Here is a 16566-nt window from a genome sequence, read left to right as displayed (position 1 = left end):
GTCAAAAAGTGGCGTGGGGCCCGAACCATACGTCCATATGTGACGAGTTGGGAGTGAGAATGTACAGAATTGTCAGAAATGCAGTTTTAACCTTAACTTATTTTATATAGGCCCTCTTCTTTGAGAAAAATGCTCCAAGCACATGCTAAAAACACAAAAAAAGACATTTATTATTGGAGTGGGTCTTTAACAGACTAAAAATCCACTGTTGGGCTGTCCATTTGCTTCTGAGCCTTAAGTGACATATGGTCTTGCTCTGAAGAACCCAAGAACTCCTTTCTCCTTTGGAAAATTATGAAGTATGCCTTCAATGAAAGCTGCACGTCCACTGAGCCCAAAATATAACACCTTTTTCAAATGTAACCCTTTATTTCCTAATTTAAAATTAGTGCTAAATTTGACCATTTGGGTTATGGGCATGGTATTAGAATCACAACAACTAATGCTGTTTATGCAAACTTTTGTAAATTTAGGACAAGAAATGCACCGCTAACAATGTTTTATTTTTTTCTTTAATTTTTTTGCTGCTAAGACATGATTTTAAATGTACGAACACACTGTGGCTGATGAGAACAAGAACACAAGGCCAACATTACAACTGAAGAAACTAACTCCATGTGTCTTTGCTTATCCAATAATCTCTTCTGAAGAACTCACACTAGGCATTGTGGTTGTCTTTGAAACAATTTTCGATTTTGTTGATGCAGAAAGGAACAGCACATTTTCACTGTGAATTGGAGTTTGGAGGTCCTTGCACACATCACATCGGCAGCGATTTTCCTCCTTGACAGGTCAACAGCAGATCTGGTTGAAATAACATCTGTACTCTGTTAAACTCCAACAAATCTTGGTGGCGGTGGGGAGGAGGGGCCAGGAGTTGGTGGCCTACCCCCTTTGTTGCTGTTCCAACCAAGCCTTGAACAACCAAACTCCGAGTGCTTTGATGAAACAATCCCCTGTTCCTCACAGTCATGGTGGTTTAAAAAAAAAAATCACACACTGATCAAGGCATCAGACAAGAAAGGCCATTTCTGTTTGTGCTGTACATGCAATAACCCGTAGATCCAATTATGGAGTAAATGTTATATATTAATATATTTTTTCTCATTGCGATTCATACTTGTGCAGTAGCAGGCATTCAAAGTATCCTAAATATTAATGAAAAATACATACAGACACAGCAATTTATCATTTTCTTTATTCTGCAATCCAAGTATTGATAAACTGGCAGCAAATAATCATTTGAAGCACTAAATCCAGTTACTAACAACACATTTGTAATTATAGATAACTTGAGTATAGTTTGATTTCAACTTAACTGTAAGTTATTATGCTTTCCTAGAGTTAAATTAAAAATGAAAACTTTTTATTTAATTTAACTTTTTTTTTATACAGGAAAGAATAATATTCTCATTTTCAGCTGTGGTCTGACAACAGACAAGAGCGTCAGAGAGAAGACAGAGAAGTTGTTACAGGAAAGAAAATCACAAAAACACAAACACGTCTAAAATCATGAAAATCTGTATTTAAGCACTTTTCATAGTTTCTTAGTTTAATCATGTTTTAAAGGTTTCATATTTAATAGTATTGTTATAATCTCTGTAATATAACCTGATACCGAAGCTTAATTATCTTTAATATGATAACAAACTTGATTTCTAAACTAAGTAGCAAGAGCAATGGCATCCCAGTTATTTCAGTTATTGAGTTGAGTTTATCAAAGATTGGATGTTACTCCTTCCTCATGGAGATCAAGGAAAGTTGCCAACATGGATGCACCTCAGAAACGTGGATTCTTAAAAACTAAAGAGGTTTGAGTGTCTCATTATGAATAAGGGCCCACTCGTTGCTCATTAAAAGCACAAGAGGTTTTAGCTAAAAATCCTATCGGAGTGCAGATAATCAGATTAAACATCAGGCAGATCCCTGCATCCCTCCTGCTGTGAAAAAGCAGACAGTCCTGCTGCAGAGCAGTATGTGTGTCGTCTGTACCATCAAATACACTTTATACTTGGTAGCTCAGATCTTCAAATTTCTGTTGAAACTTGTGAGAAGCAGTTTAAGGCTGAAACTAATTAGAGATGTGTCTTTATGATTGTGCAAATCAAAACAAACTTGGGTTAATTTCAAATCCAAAAATCAGTAGTTGAAATAAATAAATACAAAAGTAAGTAAATAAATAGGTATCTAAGTAAATACATAAGAAAGTAAGCAAGTACATTAGTAAGTATGTAAGTTCATAGGTAAGTACATACCAAAGTAACTAAGTACATACATAAGTATATTAGTAAGTACATACATAAGTATATTAGTAAATACATACACAAGTATATTAGTAAGTACATACACAAGTATATTAGTAAGTACATACATAAGTATATTAGTAAGTACATACATAAGTATATTAGTAAATACATACACAAGTATATTAGTAAATACATACACAAGTATATTAGTAAGTACATACATAAGTATATTAGTAAGTACATACATAAGTATATTAGTAAGTACATACATAAGTAAGTTATTAAGCACATAAGTATGTATATATGTAAATATATAGGTAAGTACATAGGTACTTAAGTGAGTACATATGTAAGTAAGTAAATACATATATAACTAAGTAAATACATAAGTAAGTAATTACGTATGTAGGTACGTACATATGTAAGTACATAAATAAGTAAGTTAGTTGGTAAGTACGTACATATGTTTGTAAGTAAGTAAATACCTAAATAAGTAGATAAACAAATGAGGTGAATACACAAGTAAGTACATACACAAATAAGTAAGTATGTAACAAAGTACGTAAGTACTGAAGTCAGTATGTAGGTACAAATAAAAGTCAGTTTGTAATTACGTACTTATGTACGTAAGTTTGTAAGTAAATACATAACTAAGTACATACACAAATAAGTAAGTAAAGACATACATAAGTAAGTACATACAAAAATAAGTGAGTATGTAAGAAAGTGCATAAGTACTTAAGAAAGTACATAACTGCTGCCTAAGAAAGTACGTAAGTACTTAAGTTTGTAAGTAAGCGCTGACATGAATAATTAAGTTATAATTTTAGTAATGTATGTACATGCTTATGTACATACATAAGTGTATCAGCATGGAAGTAAGTAGATACTAAATATAAAAATAGATCAAATAAAATAATAATAAATGAATATATAAATAAAATCAGAAGTTGAGTAATGATGATGAAACAAACCAAAATGAAAGTTTCAGCTGAAGTTGTGTCTTGAAGGGCTCCATGGTGCTCTGTCTCTTATCTACACAGATACACACAGTTGTTTTAAAACAAATGTGTTTAATTGATGTCAGAAATTACAGAGAAATCTTCAAATTAAAATAATCAGTCAGAACCCATGTTTGGATTTTCTTCAGTCAGATATCAGTTGTAGGAGAAGCTGCTCCTCTTTTGTGCTTCGCTTGGAAAGGTTTTATGTTTCGACTGGAGAGCAGGATTCTGCGCACGTAGCAGAATTCCTAACAAGGATCTCCTGCTGCTTAATAAATGTCTTCCAGAGTCAGTCATGAGCCTCTTCGCCGCTTCCTTTTTTATGCCTTTCTTCCACTACATGTCTTCACTTTCTTTCTCCTCTCTGTGAGAGATGACACCAGAGGCAGATTTCCATTTAGTCTTTTCCCATCGGTCCACTTCAGAGGTTTCACTTACACATCAGTCCACCTCTCGTCTTACCTTCCCCTCCCTCCTTCTCTGTCACTATATGTTATCTTAAAGACTCAAGCTCACCCAGGTTTTTCTTTTCTCTTCCCTTCCTTTTATTCTTTCCTCCTTAACAAACTGAACTAAAGTGTCTCCCTTTCCCCATCTTTCCCTTTCAGACGACACACCAGAGACATGCATCTACTCGGCCTGGTCTCCATGGTCGGCGTGCAGCAGCGCCACGTGTGACAAAGGCCGCAGGATGAGGCAGAGGATGCTGAAGGCGCAGCTCGACCTGAGCGTGCCCTGTCCTCACACGCAGGATTTCCAGCCATGCATGGCGCCAGGATGCAGCATGGAGGGTAAACGCACCATCACACTCGCAGAGGGGAGGTTTTCCTGTCAATAATTAACATTTATTTGGCTGTGTAGAAGGACCTCTGCTAACACAGACAAAATATAAAGGCAGATAATTCCTTGTTTGGCTCATTAGACTGAAAGTAACGGCTCTTTAAGTGCCTCTGAATGGACCCAAACGGAAGGCTTTATCTCACCGATGAGCATTTAAACTTAAAGAAACCTGGACTTGTACTCATCAAACCTTTAAATTACCCTTAAGAGACCATCGGAGTGTGAAATGATGCTGTAAGGCTGTTTTATGGGTTTTAAAGGTCTGTATTCCCTTTTTTTAATATAATTGACTTGTTTTGAGAAAACAAACTAAAGATGATGGAGTCAGCCTCTGAATCCTTTTATTCTGTTTACAGAGATATAAAAGCACAAAACAAAAACGGATAATTTAAACATTTTTAAAGGATTTCCAAAAGGCAGAAAGTTGTGTCCAAGTTTGTTTTAAAAAAACACCGGTTGGTTTTTCATGATAGAGATGTGAAGAGATGTATTTATCCTTTTACTTTGCATTCATATTGCATTTATTGAATAATCTGCACCTGTTCTGATCTGATGCTACGTTCACACCGGACATGTTTCCTGCATTAGCGAGCACATTGGATGTGAGTTCTTGAACAAACTTTTGGGACATGTTGTTCACACTGGACTCTTGTGACGCGATACTAGCACATGTACGTACAGTTGGAAGAGGCTTGGTGTAAAATGTCCAAGTGGTGCAAATCTCATGAATCTTGCTCCAGGCTTTTTCATTCACAGCTCTATTCCTGCATATAAAAGACTTGATGTCAAATAATTCAGGCACAAACATCATTTCTCCTCCATGGTCAATTTGCAAACAGTTGGCACATCCAAGGATGAAAAGGGACGCCATCTTGATTCCAGCTCAAATTTGGATGACAGAACAAACTTCACTTGAATTTACAATAAAAAATGTCTGTCTACTATTATTAGAGTAATATTTTTTATAAATCATCTCCTTCGTCGTTTACCTGCTCCCTTTAATGCTGCATTCACATCAAATGTGATTCCCGTGTCATATTTGCGTCTGCCTTTTCTCTTTTGACGAAATTTACTGTTTGACCTATTGACACCCTGGCCGTTTATTCTTTAACACATCTTAGAAAACATGGATGATGTTGAACGAGTAGCTTGAGTTTATATGTTTTGGAGAGGCTAGCACATCGCCATAATGTCAAAACATCATAAGCCCATGGAGCTAAAGCAATTGCGCCCGCTATGATGTCACAGCGAGCTCTGATGCCGAAGGACTGGCAGTCTGTGGCAGCAGAGCTCGCTACGCTGACCACCCAGCTAGTGTAGCGGGAACAATCGCTCCAGCTCTATGGGCTCTGTGACAGGCTGGCGACCTGTCCAGGGTATATCCCGCCTTCACTCAACACTGGAACAGTTTCAGGAAACCCAACACATTATAAAAATGGATAGAAGTACAGGATGAAATTCCTCACATTGAGCGGCCATATTGGATTTTTTTTTCTACCCTTTCATTGAGTCACTAAAAAATGTCACGTGTCCAAAGCAGAGTCCCTAATTGGTTGATGCGCCACGTCAATCTCGCCGTGCCTGATGCACAAATCACACCACAGGACCCCAGATTACATCTGAACATGATGTCCCTGCCACACAAAATAGCGTCCGGTGTAAATGCAGCATTAAGGTCACCACAGAGAATCCTCTGTGTCCTCCTCACTCACACCAACCAACATGTCCTCTTTAACTACATGCATGAACGTCCTCTACAATGTTCTTTTTGTCCTTTTTCCTTGTACCTTCAACTTCAACTAATATCTATGAAAACAAGCAACGTCGAGGTAGAAAATACTTTTTTTTTGAGAATGTGAATCAAAATTAATATTGATTTTGTGCAAAATGTAAAAGTATTTCTGACAATAGAGACAAAAATGACAAAATAATCACATTTAAGAAATCACAGAAAGTGTCACATGCTTAAAAAAATGTAAAAAGCTTCATCATCATCATGTGAACGAGTCACTTTGTGGTTAATCACTGAGGTACACTTGCTACACTTTTTTATTTTTTACTTTTATTACCTGACTCAAACCAAAGTCACTGGGTGTCCTTTTCTGCTTCTTCATTTCCACATAAAAGGAAATATCAGATTTGGGAACATATGTGGTTAAGACAGGTGAATGTGCAGCAGCTGGCTAAATTAAAAAAAATGTTGATTGTATCACAAATGTCACAAACAAACAAAATATTCAGATTAAAATGCGGAAAAGCCACAATAGATTCCCTTAACATAGATCAACCACCGTTTAAGCAATATGAGAAAAATAGTTTTAAAAACTTTTGAGCTTTAGCAAACTTTCCAAGGAGATCTCACAGAAAAAACTTCAATTGAGATTGTTAGTTTGATTTACGTTAAGAGGAACTCTTGTTTAGTGTAAATGAATTAAACTTTAGGGTTTTCACTAATTAGATTCAGAGGTTCCTCTTTTATTCTAATCCTCCCAGAAGTTAGTATACTAAAAAGAGCTGAGGAGTACAGCCTTTAACTAATAAGTAGATTAAATTCAGGTGTTCATCCCACTGTGACAAAAACCCCACTCAGTAACTGTGGGGGCTTCATTCATAACCATCTTTGAGGTGAACACCTTCAGGAAACCATTGTACTCTGGCTTGCAAAGCTGGAGGTTTGTAATGAGAGGAGATTAACAGCTGAAACCGGCGTGGTTTGTAGCCATGACTGCCGCGATCTCTGAAAAACATCAAAGCCCACACAAGCCGATAAGCTCCAGTAAATATTTGACACAATCACAGACTACGCAGAGTAAATATTGTTGATTGCTGCCCTAATGACTTCACAGAAAACATGAAAGTCTTTGCGGATTAGCAGAGCAGCTGGTTGGATTCAGGATGCTTAGATCAAGATTCAGTGGAAAGAGGCCGCGCTCCTCAATACTGTCGTTCTGTTTAAGCGAAAGAACAAATATTGTTTGTGGATCAGCAGGAAGATTGAATTAAATTACTCATTTTTCCCCTCTAAAGTTCAGTTTTCTTTCTAAGTTAAAGCTTGGTTTTCATGTTGAGGCTTTTCTGCTATAAGTAACAAAGGAGTTTACATTGACGTGTTGTCCATTCTATGACAAATGTGGATGACGGTGGACAGGATTTCATGTCTGCCACAGACACCAGTGAAAATCCAAAATCATTTAAATAAAAAAAATTCAACTCTTTGTCTAGTGGGGTCCAGATGACGCCACTCCCAACATTAGCATACCTAGCTAGGATAGCATAAGGCTTAACTGAGAATAAACAGCAGAAAACAAGAATTTAAGTCAATTTGCTATAACTCAACTTCACAATATTTTCCAGTAGAGTTTGAAATGCTGGGAGGCAGCACCGGCCTTTGTCTCTCCTCTGGCTCCTGAGATGCTGCCCCTCATCACAGGAGTTCCAGGGAGCCTTCATCCTCCGCTGCTCCTCTTATCGATTATCAGACAGCAACACAGATAGCTCTTTGTTCTCGAGCCCTTCTCCTTTGTTTTCATTTAGCGCTCCGTTAGCGAGCGATGGGAGATTGATAATTGCAGGGTTCATTCTGGGACCGATGCAGCCGATTAATATTCTTGGGAAAGTCTTTGTCTCTGAGGAGGTCTCATACCTGTATCTTTTATTAATGATTCACTTAGCTCTGCTCTAATGGGCCACAGCCTGCGAGATGTTCCTGGGGAGTCACAACTTAAGGGTTGGGATACCAAAATAAAAAAGTTTTTTAAGTTCCTGGTAGTTTTTTCGCCTGAAAACTAAAATGCTGATTTTTAGAGTCTGTTCTCAATCATCACCCTCCGCTGACACCAGGATGCTGCTCGCCAAAGATGTTTGAGGAGACGGCACTGATAGGCAGTTAGGCCTGTACGGCGTCCCTATCGGAGAAGAAATGGGGGATCTTGAAGCGCCAGGCTGACTAATGGTGATAAAATAGAGTGGAGCCTTGTTAAGCTCGGAAAGCCGCAGTTCACTTTTCAGCTGACACAAGACGAGGTCATACATATTGACTCTGTCTCTCCTGGGCCCGAGCCAAGGATGTGACGCTCCCTCAGGCACCTCATTAAAAAAGGAGTTTGAGCAGTTTCTTACTGAGGGCTCTTTGGAAATTACACCTTAAACTTTAGCTTGTTTAAAATTTAAAGGTGGTATTTTTCAGATACTATTATTTTAGCTGCTTCTGGACTAAATTCACAGGTTATACCTTCCAAATATTTAAAAACTGCTTTGTTTTTCCACAACAACACAACAATTACAAAGTTTTCTTAAAGTTGAACTCCAATTATATTTTTTAAAATCGATCACAGTGGTCTTTTATTAGTGATCATGCTGTTGCTATGGTTGTTTATAGTTTGAAAAATTAAACCAATATTTTAGATAATATGCAATGCAAATTTTGTTAAAGTTAAAAAAAGGTTTTAATATAGAAAAGGTAAAGATGTTAAAGTTCCACTATTTGTCACACACCTAGGTGTGTGAAATTTGTTCTCTGCATTTGACCCATCCCCTGGGGGAGCGGTGAGCTGTAGACACAGCTGCGCTCGGGAACTATTTGGTGGTTTAACCCCCAAATCCAACCCCTTATTGCTGAGTGTCAAACAGGGAGGCACTGGGTCCTATTTTTACAGTCTTTGGTATGATTCAGCCGGGATTTGAACCCACGACCTTCTAATCTCAGGGCGGACACTCTACCACAAGGGCACTGAGCTGGGACTACGAGTATTTCATTGAAATGATACCCAGAAAGAAGATCTCAAAGATGAACAGGAAGTCAGTGCAAATCTGTAATAAATGTTCATGTTTTATTTGCACGAACACAAAACTTAAAGGGAAAAAAAAAAGAATTGAAAGAAAAGCAAAAGAGTTTATTTATGTAGAATCAAAAAATTGTTTTTATGAAGAGAATTAAACCAGAGAGGAACTGTTATAAATGTTGATTTAGAGATCATATTAAAGCAATCATCTTTACTATTCAATTAATGACCTGTTTTGTTTGCAGAAGCGTAGAAACCTTACAAAGGTTACAAAACCAAAGAGACGCGTGAAGCAATCAGTTTATTTATTACAGGGTCATAAAATCAACTGTTTATTTTATACATCAAATCTTATGAAGTTGTTCCATTTAATGTATTAACACAATTTCAATGTTTTGGGGGGTTTTACTGGTAAAAATCAGCTTGTTTCCATCGAGACACAGAATTCCTGTAACTGAACGGAGTCAGAAATAACATGTTTTTAGTTTGGAGGTGCTCTGGAACTTGTTGTGACCTTTAACACTGTCTTCTTATGATTCTCTCTTGTTTGCACCTTTGCACGCGATGAGCTTTTAAGAAAGGAAACTTGACAAATAATGTATTGTTTTGGTGTTTAATGACGCCCTCTGGGAACACGGAGCTCCAGACAGCGCGCTGTCCTACATATGAATCCTCGCAGCCGACACAAGCAGAGAGAAATGGGAGAAAATAAGCCGGAAAATGTCAATAGACTCTTACACTTGTTTATTTTTGCTGTGCAGAGCCATCGACATGCATGATGTCGGAGTGGATCAGCTGGTCAGCCTGCAGTGTGTCCTGCGGGATGGGAATGAGGTCCAGAGAGCGATACGTCAAGCAGTATCCCGAGGATGGCTCGCTCTGTCAGCTGCACACCGAAGAAACTGAGAAGTGTGTCGTAAACGACGAGTGCTGTGAGTCTGTCTTTGGATTGGTCGGAATCTGAAAACACTAGAACTTAAAGGGTAACCAAACAGGGAAGTTGGAGGCTGACTCCACCCACAGCCGAAATGTGAAAATCTAGTCAGAGGGGCGGGGCTTGGGAACAAGACTGTTAATACTGCAACTGCAGATCATTATTTGGGACTTATGAAATGATGTGGATCTTGAATGGTTTGACCAATGACAAAATTCAAATGTAATACCTCGGTTCAACCTGGAGGGGGCAGCACACAGACGTTTTTTGACTATATTTTCAAGATATAAACAAGTTTATTTTAATTTGTCAAAACTTTGGCAACAGAAATCACTTTTAGAGCCCCATTTATACAGGTAAACAGCCAAAAAAAATGTTGATTTTGGGTTTGGTTACCCTTTAAGTTCACCAAACGACCAATTTTGATCCTTGTTCTCATGCATTCTAATGTAAGCATACTTGTTTGTAGAGCCAGTTATAAAAGAGCATTTTCACTTCTGTGAATCTCATAATATTCTTCACTTTTAAAGTGCTGTATTCTGTGTTTTAGGGAGATTGAAGACAGTTTTAGGTTCTTATTGGGGAGGCATCGGCAAAACATTTAATGGTGCATTCACACCGGACACGATTTGCGCGACAGGGGGGTCATATTTTAATGTTAAGTCAATGTACAGATGCGATCTGAAGTCTTAAGGTACGAGGCGAGGTTGACACACTCCAATATTCATTGGAATGGGTCTTTTAATATAAAATTATTTAAATAATTTAGTATAAATCGGCTGATTTTATCAGACGGGATTGTTTCCATTGGCTGCATATACAGACAGACAATGAGCAGATAAGACCCAATGGTTTGTCTGTAGTTTATTGTAATTAGGACAAAGTTGGTTGATCCCAGAATTGGTCCCTTTGCAGGTCAAAACTGGCAGTTTTTTTGTGTGATTCCAGTAAAAGCAGCATTTAATAAAAGACTAAATTCCTGTGAAGCTCTGCTCTCATCACACAGTGAATCTAATGAAGCATTAAACAATAAAGAGTTTATTTCTGATTTTACTTGGTCGGGTAATTAACCCTCCCAGCAGTTTACTTCTAGACATCTCAACAGAAAATAAACCTGTTGATTTTAAGTGATTTATTTTTCGTTTAATGCTGGTGCAAAGTTAAGAACAGTTTGTGGATGCCCCGCCTCTCTCAGTGCCCAGCAGCTGCGTGGTGACAGAGTGGGGGGAGTGGGACCCCTGCAGCGTCACCTGTGGCCTCGGCATGAGAAGACGTGAGCGCATGGTGAAGATGCCCCCTACAGACGGCTCCATGTGCAAAGTAGAGATCACAGAGGTGGACAAGTGCATGATGCCAGAGTGCCGTGAGTCTGCAGTCGCCGCTGCCGTAGCTTCACTCCTTAGTGTGGTCGCTCTTGTGCTAAAGACCGTGTGATCGCAGACGCCGACGCCTGTGTGCCCACGCCCTGGTCGGAGTGGAGCGAGTGCAGCGCCACGTGTGGCCGCGGCACTCGGACACGCCAGAGGATGAGGAAGACGAATCAGGCGGAGTGTAGGGAGGAGACGGAGCAGAAGGAGTGCAGGCTGCCCGAGTGCGGTGAGTGAAACTTTCAGAGTTCTCCTCCTAAATTTAAACTCATTTTTTCACTCTTATTTCATGAAACAGCAATTACAACTTTTTGCAAAAAATGTATTTCATACCAAATATGTTTACTGTGCTGTACACAAATTCTTTCAACATAGTTTTGTAAACAAATGTTTCCAAAAGATTTTCAGACTGCAAAAATGATTGTTTTATGGATAAAAAGGTTTTTTGTGTGTGTTTAAAATATCTTTTCTTGTCTGATTGATAATCACATTTAAGTGATTTTAAAGTAGTTTGTTTACAATTAATATATTTATCACAAGGTCTGTGGTTTGTTGCAGTTTTGGAGAGCTTTGTGCAACTTTCATTATCTTGTAGTTAACAAAAAAAGTTCTGATTCAAACAAAATAATAGAATTTTCACTCAGCTGAATTAGGAAAGATCTTATCAACTTTCCTCTCACTTTTTGCCTTTTGTTTTGGTTATTTCCTGAACAATTTTACTTTTTAAAAGCAAAAATACTTTTATTCATAAAAAATAGAAATAAATTCACATTACTTTGTTCAGTGTCTGCACAGTCCAACGTAGGTTGCCAATAATATTCAGTTATTTTTGGTGTCATAGAAACAATTCTAATAAGTGCATATATCTGTGCACTTTCACTTTTGATACATATTCTGTTTTTTAGTAACTTTATTGGATTTTACAGCAGTTTTTAACATTTATGTCCTTAAGCTAATTCCCCTTTCTTAAAAAAATCCACGGTGTAAAGCCTTTTTGCATCTTGCTGGAGCTTTTTTTTAGCTACAATCAGGTGTTTTAACAGTAAGAAATGCTTAAGCCAATTAAAAAAAACACAAATGGAGGCTGATTGTGGTTAAACTGCTGTAAAGATCTCACTGAAATGGAGTGCAGTTCTACACCTTGAACACCAGGGGGCATACTCAGAATGTCAGACAGAGTTGCAGATGTTAAGTTGCTGCAATTAAAATTGATTGAAGAGTATTATTATTTTATTTACTATTTTCCTAAGATCACAAAGCTACTAATATTTCTTCTTTTTTGCTTGTCAATCAATCTTCTGTTCTTGTTTCTGCGTTTGAAGCGGTCGACTGCATGGTCTCAGAGTGGACGGAGTGGTCCGAGTGCAACAAGTCCTGTGGGAAAGGACACACCATTCGTACCCGGATGATCAAACTGGAGCCGGACTTCGGGGGAAGAGCTTGTCCTGAGACCATCCAGAGGAAGAAGTGCAAGCTCAGGAAATGCCCTGGAAAGAGAAAGGAAAGCAGAGGTGTGCCTCTGAGACACTTAAAAATCAAATCAAATTAAATCAAATTGTATTTAAAAAGAAGCGCTTCTCATAGTTGTGCAGCTTGAAGTGCTTAACAGTTAAAAACAAAAACACGAAAAAAAAATTGAATAAATAAATCAACAGAGAAAAATCCAGCCTACCTGGATGCATCAGTAGGGAGCTTGTTGATTGGAGCATCTGTGTCACTGCTACAAGCTTTTGCTAACAGCCTTTTTTCTAGTAATCAATCGAAATGGTTCTTTGTAAGGCTGATATGATACTGGTATTTTTGGGTATTTATGGTATTTATGGTATTTTTTATAAGTCTGTACGGCTGATAGCTGATATTTAAGTCAATATTAATTTGCTGATAAAGTGAATATATTGGCATCAAATTTGACAACAATACAACCTACAAGTCTCTAACATTGACTGTTTATTTCAAAAACATAAAAAACATAGAAATAGCTCCTAAAGTTACTATTTTCCAGCTTTTTTTTATTATTCAAACCAACCAAGACAACATGTTATAGGCACATTTAATTCTCCTACTTTTTTCTTCTGCCTCTGATTCACCAAGATGTGAATGAAGAAATACTTAGAAATGCATTTTTTAGCTCAATTTTCTTGATATATGTCCACCATCATCAGAAAATTACCACAAGAGCATGTTAAAAACATCATTTTTATTGGAGCGGATCTTTAAAGTCTGGGTTAAAGTCCAGAACAGGGTCATTTTAACAAACATTAACACCTTGGTGCCAACAAATACGCAAAAAGCCACTTCAGCTCCAAAATGACCTTAATGTAGCATCAACTTACAAGCAAACACAGATATTTTTTTTCCACAGGTGGAAATAAATTCAGACTTCAGTATGGTTTGTTTACGAGAGTTTTCAAAAGACAAACAAAAAGTGGTTTATAAAAACTGCGATTGAAGTAAAACTTTATCGATCTGTGAATAGATGAGACGAAAGGGGAGGTGTTCAACCTGGAAGTTCTTCCTTTTACTGGGGATAATGAACAAAGCTGTGAAGCAGAATATTTAATAAATGTGGTGCCTTTCAAAAAGCTAAACTGGTCTAATAAATCAGTAATTCAGAATCGACACCAATCAAGTTAAATTAAAAAATTAAGAAGCTGCTGAATCTTTAAACTATTAACATTGCTACTTGTCTATCTTTTACAAAAGTCTGTTTATGAAGTTATATTTGCATATTGTCCACTATCTCCATCCTCTGCTTTAACAGAGCAAAAAAAGGAACCAAAATGTATTAATATTTCTAAATTTTTCCGTTTTTGATTTAAAAAATTGTAATTAAAAATATCATCTGAATCATGATTTTCGTCATGACCTGTTTTTCTTTAAGTTTCAGCTGCTGCTCTGTTGTTCCCACCTGCAGGCTGCAGGAGCCACCCATGGAGCAGCTGGACCTCCTGCACCAAACCCTGCGGAGGAGGAATACAGGAGCGCTTCAAGGTGGAGCGGAAAAGGGCAAAGGGCAGCTGCAAAGAGCAGAAGGAGGTCCATGCCTGTAACGTTCATCCCTGCTAGGGGGCACTACTGAGCTGCAGAGAGGAGAAAAAAAGAGGGATTTATGCAGGGCATAAGAAAAACAAAACAGTTCCTTATATGTGTGTGTAGAGATGAAAAAGAGCTAACAAGAAAGAGAGGGATAAACAAGTAGAAGCTGATTGGCTGTTTAGTGAAGCCATTGTAGACATGTTGTAACACTAAGACTTTTGTTTTAGACCACAATGGAGGTAAGAAGAGCACCTGTGTCCTGCAAACATCTGCTTTAGAAAAACTAACCACTTTCTTTTTTTTCATCGATTTAAATATTTTGTTTTCTCAGCAGGTCATTTTCTTTAATAGAATATTTCATAATTCATCTTAATTCAAGAAAAGCTTAATACATTTTTGCAATAGAGCATTTAACTTTAGTTAACATTTTAGGCAGGATTGTACAGTCATTTATATTCTTTTAAATGAGAGAAACAAAAAAATACCCTCAAATATAGTACACACTTCAGTCAAAATTTTAAAAAAGTTGAGCATTAGTTGCATAGATGTTGCCATGACAACCGGAGGATTGCCAAAAACATCTTTCATGTCAAGATATTAAAATATTAGGTGATAAAGACAATTAAAATGTATGAAACTTAAAAAAATTTCTAATGGCAACCTTCCTTTTTTGTCTTTCAAACATGAAACTGATAAATATAAATTTTTTTCTAAATTTAGCTCTATTATTTTTAACCAAGAAAAACTATTAAATATAAATACAGGCACAATCATTTAAAGACATACTCAAAGTATTTCTGAAGATGTGTTTTTGTAGAGGCAAACTGTGACTTTATTGCCTTTTTAGCAGTTTTTGTTGTTCCCAAACATAAAGAAACACAGTTTTATGTTGTTTTTAGTCATGAACCTTCAGCTGCAAACAAGAGAAATAATCAAACATTTAATGAAAAATCATGTTTTCACACAGCAAATGCACAAGCTCTCATAGCAGGAATGCATCTTTTTAGTTTTTCATCCAAAAAGGATCTTTCAATCCACTGTCTCACCATGCATTTGAATGACACTGCTACACAATTACTACAAAACCAGACCACACAGGCACGCTTCAATGTTTTTCTACTGTTGAGGTCAGTCCTCACTGCTGTTTTTTCTGTCGTCTCAGCTAATACGGAATTGAAATCCTGTTTTCGCATGTGCAATTTTTGCTTTTTTATGCTCCCTTAGGCTTCATCACCTGTAGTTAATGTCTGCCTTTGGTAGGAAGTCATGCAGATCTGCTCTGCTGCACAAAATGGTGCAGAATTGTGTGGTATGAAAGGTCTATCAGCAGGTTTATGCTTTAACAAGTTGTTTGTATTTTATCTTCTTGTTGTTTTTCATGCCAGCTGTGTTCTGTTCTTCTTTTTAGTCTTCTTTGTTCCAAATGTTTTTTAAACTCCACTATTGTTTTTCTTTTTCAGATTTTTTTTTCTTTTCTTCTTCTGTACCTCGTGACTATTTTGTAAGAAGCCACCTTTACAATAAAAAGTTAATTGTGAAAGTTGTCAAATCTTATAACTGCTTCTGTGTGGGACTTGAACACTGCTCAACAAAAGAATTTATAAATATATTAGGACTGTGAATGTTGACGCTTTAACGCGGGTGATTTATAAACATAATTAATTTGTTAATATTTAATAATCGCGTTCAGGCGTCCTCCCGTGCAGCTGTGAGATCAGCATAATAAAACTGAATAAAATAAACTTAAACTTCTTTTTACATCCTGTGATTGAGATTTTATTAAATTAAAGAGATAATATGGCATTTATTTGTGGTTTTTGGACAAAATCGATCTTCTATTTTAATCCTTTAACACTGAAGCTCCACTGTTTATGTTCTTTGATCTCCTGTAACTTTTCAACCGTTAACACAATCAACATAATTCCAGCAGATTCTAATGGAGAAAAGCGGCTTGCTTCACTCCTTCAGAATCTCTTGATCGTGTTAATGGTTGAAAAGTTACGGTATGTTAGATTCTCTGCAAAAGTCCCGCCCACCGACACCACTGAAAGCGACCAGTTCAAATAAGACATACACGCCCAAACCTGTGAGCAGCCGACCTGAAATCCAGCTGGATCGAACTTCTCCCAAACATTTTTTTTATTTTTCACAAGCATAATAAAAAAAGTTTTTGAGAAAAAAAGGAAAAAGCTGGAAAAGGGAAAAACAGAATTCCAGGAAAAATGTAGACAGCAGTGCTCTTAAGAGAGAAATTCTTATTTTTTGAGCTTCGTGTTATGACTTTAGCCTGGGTTTTTTTTTTTTTTTTGTATTTTCATTCAAAAATATGTTGATTAGTCTGTTGAGAATTTTTATTCT

The 16566-nt window shown here is 37.1% G+C and overlaps 1 protein-coding gene across 2 annotated transcripts in view; it reads left to right on the top strand.

Moving 5' to 3' along the window:
• LOC112152666 (spondin-1) overlaps positions 1 to 15760 on the top strand; it is a 93217-nt gene extending 77457 nt beyond the window's left edge. For both annotated transcript variants that reach the window (XM_024282373.2, XM_024282374.2), the window contains 6 exons: positions 3859 to 4041; positions 9633 to 9803; positions 11001 to 11168; positions 11246 to 11401; positions 12495 to 12683; positions 14087 to 15760. In XM_024282373.2, coding sequence (XP_024138141.1) covers positions 3859 to 4041; positions 9633 to 9803; positions 11001 to 11168; positions 11246 to 11401; positions 12495 to 12683; positions 14087 to 14238 — 1019 coding nt within the window. In that variant the 3' untranslated portion in view covers positions 14239 to 15760. The remainder of the gene's footprint in view (positions 1 to 3858; positions 4042 to 9632; positions 9804 to 11000; positions 11169 to 11245; positions 11402 to 12494; positions 12684 to 14086) is intronic.
• Positions 15761 to 16566: the final 806 nt, after the last annotated feature.

Source organism: Oryzias melastigma, linkage group LG6, assembly GCF_002922805.2.
Source record: "Oryzias melastigma strain HK-1 linkage group LG6, ASM292280v2, whole genome shotgun sequence".
NCBI lineage: Eukaryota > Metazoa > Chordata > Actinopteri > Beloniformes > Adrianichthyidae > Oryzias > Oryzias melastigma.
This window is presented reverse-complemented; position numbering and strand designations above follow the sequence as displayed.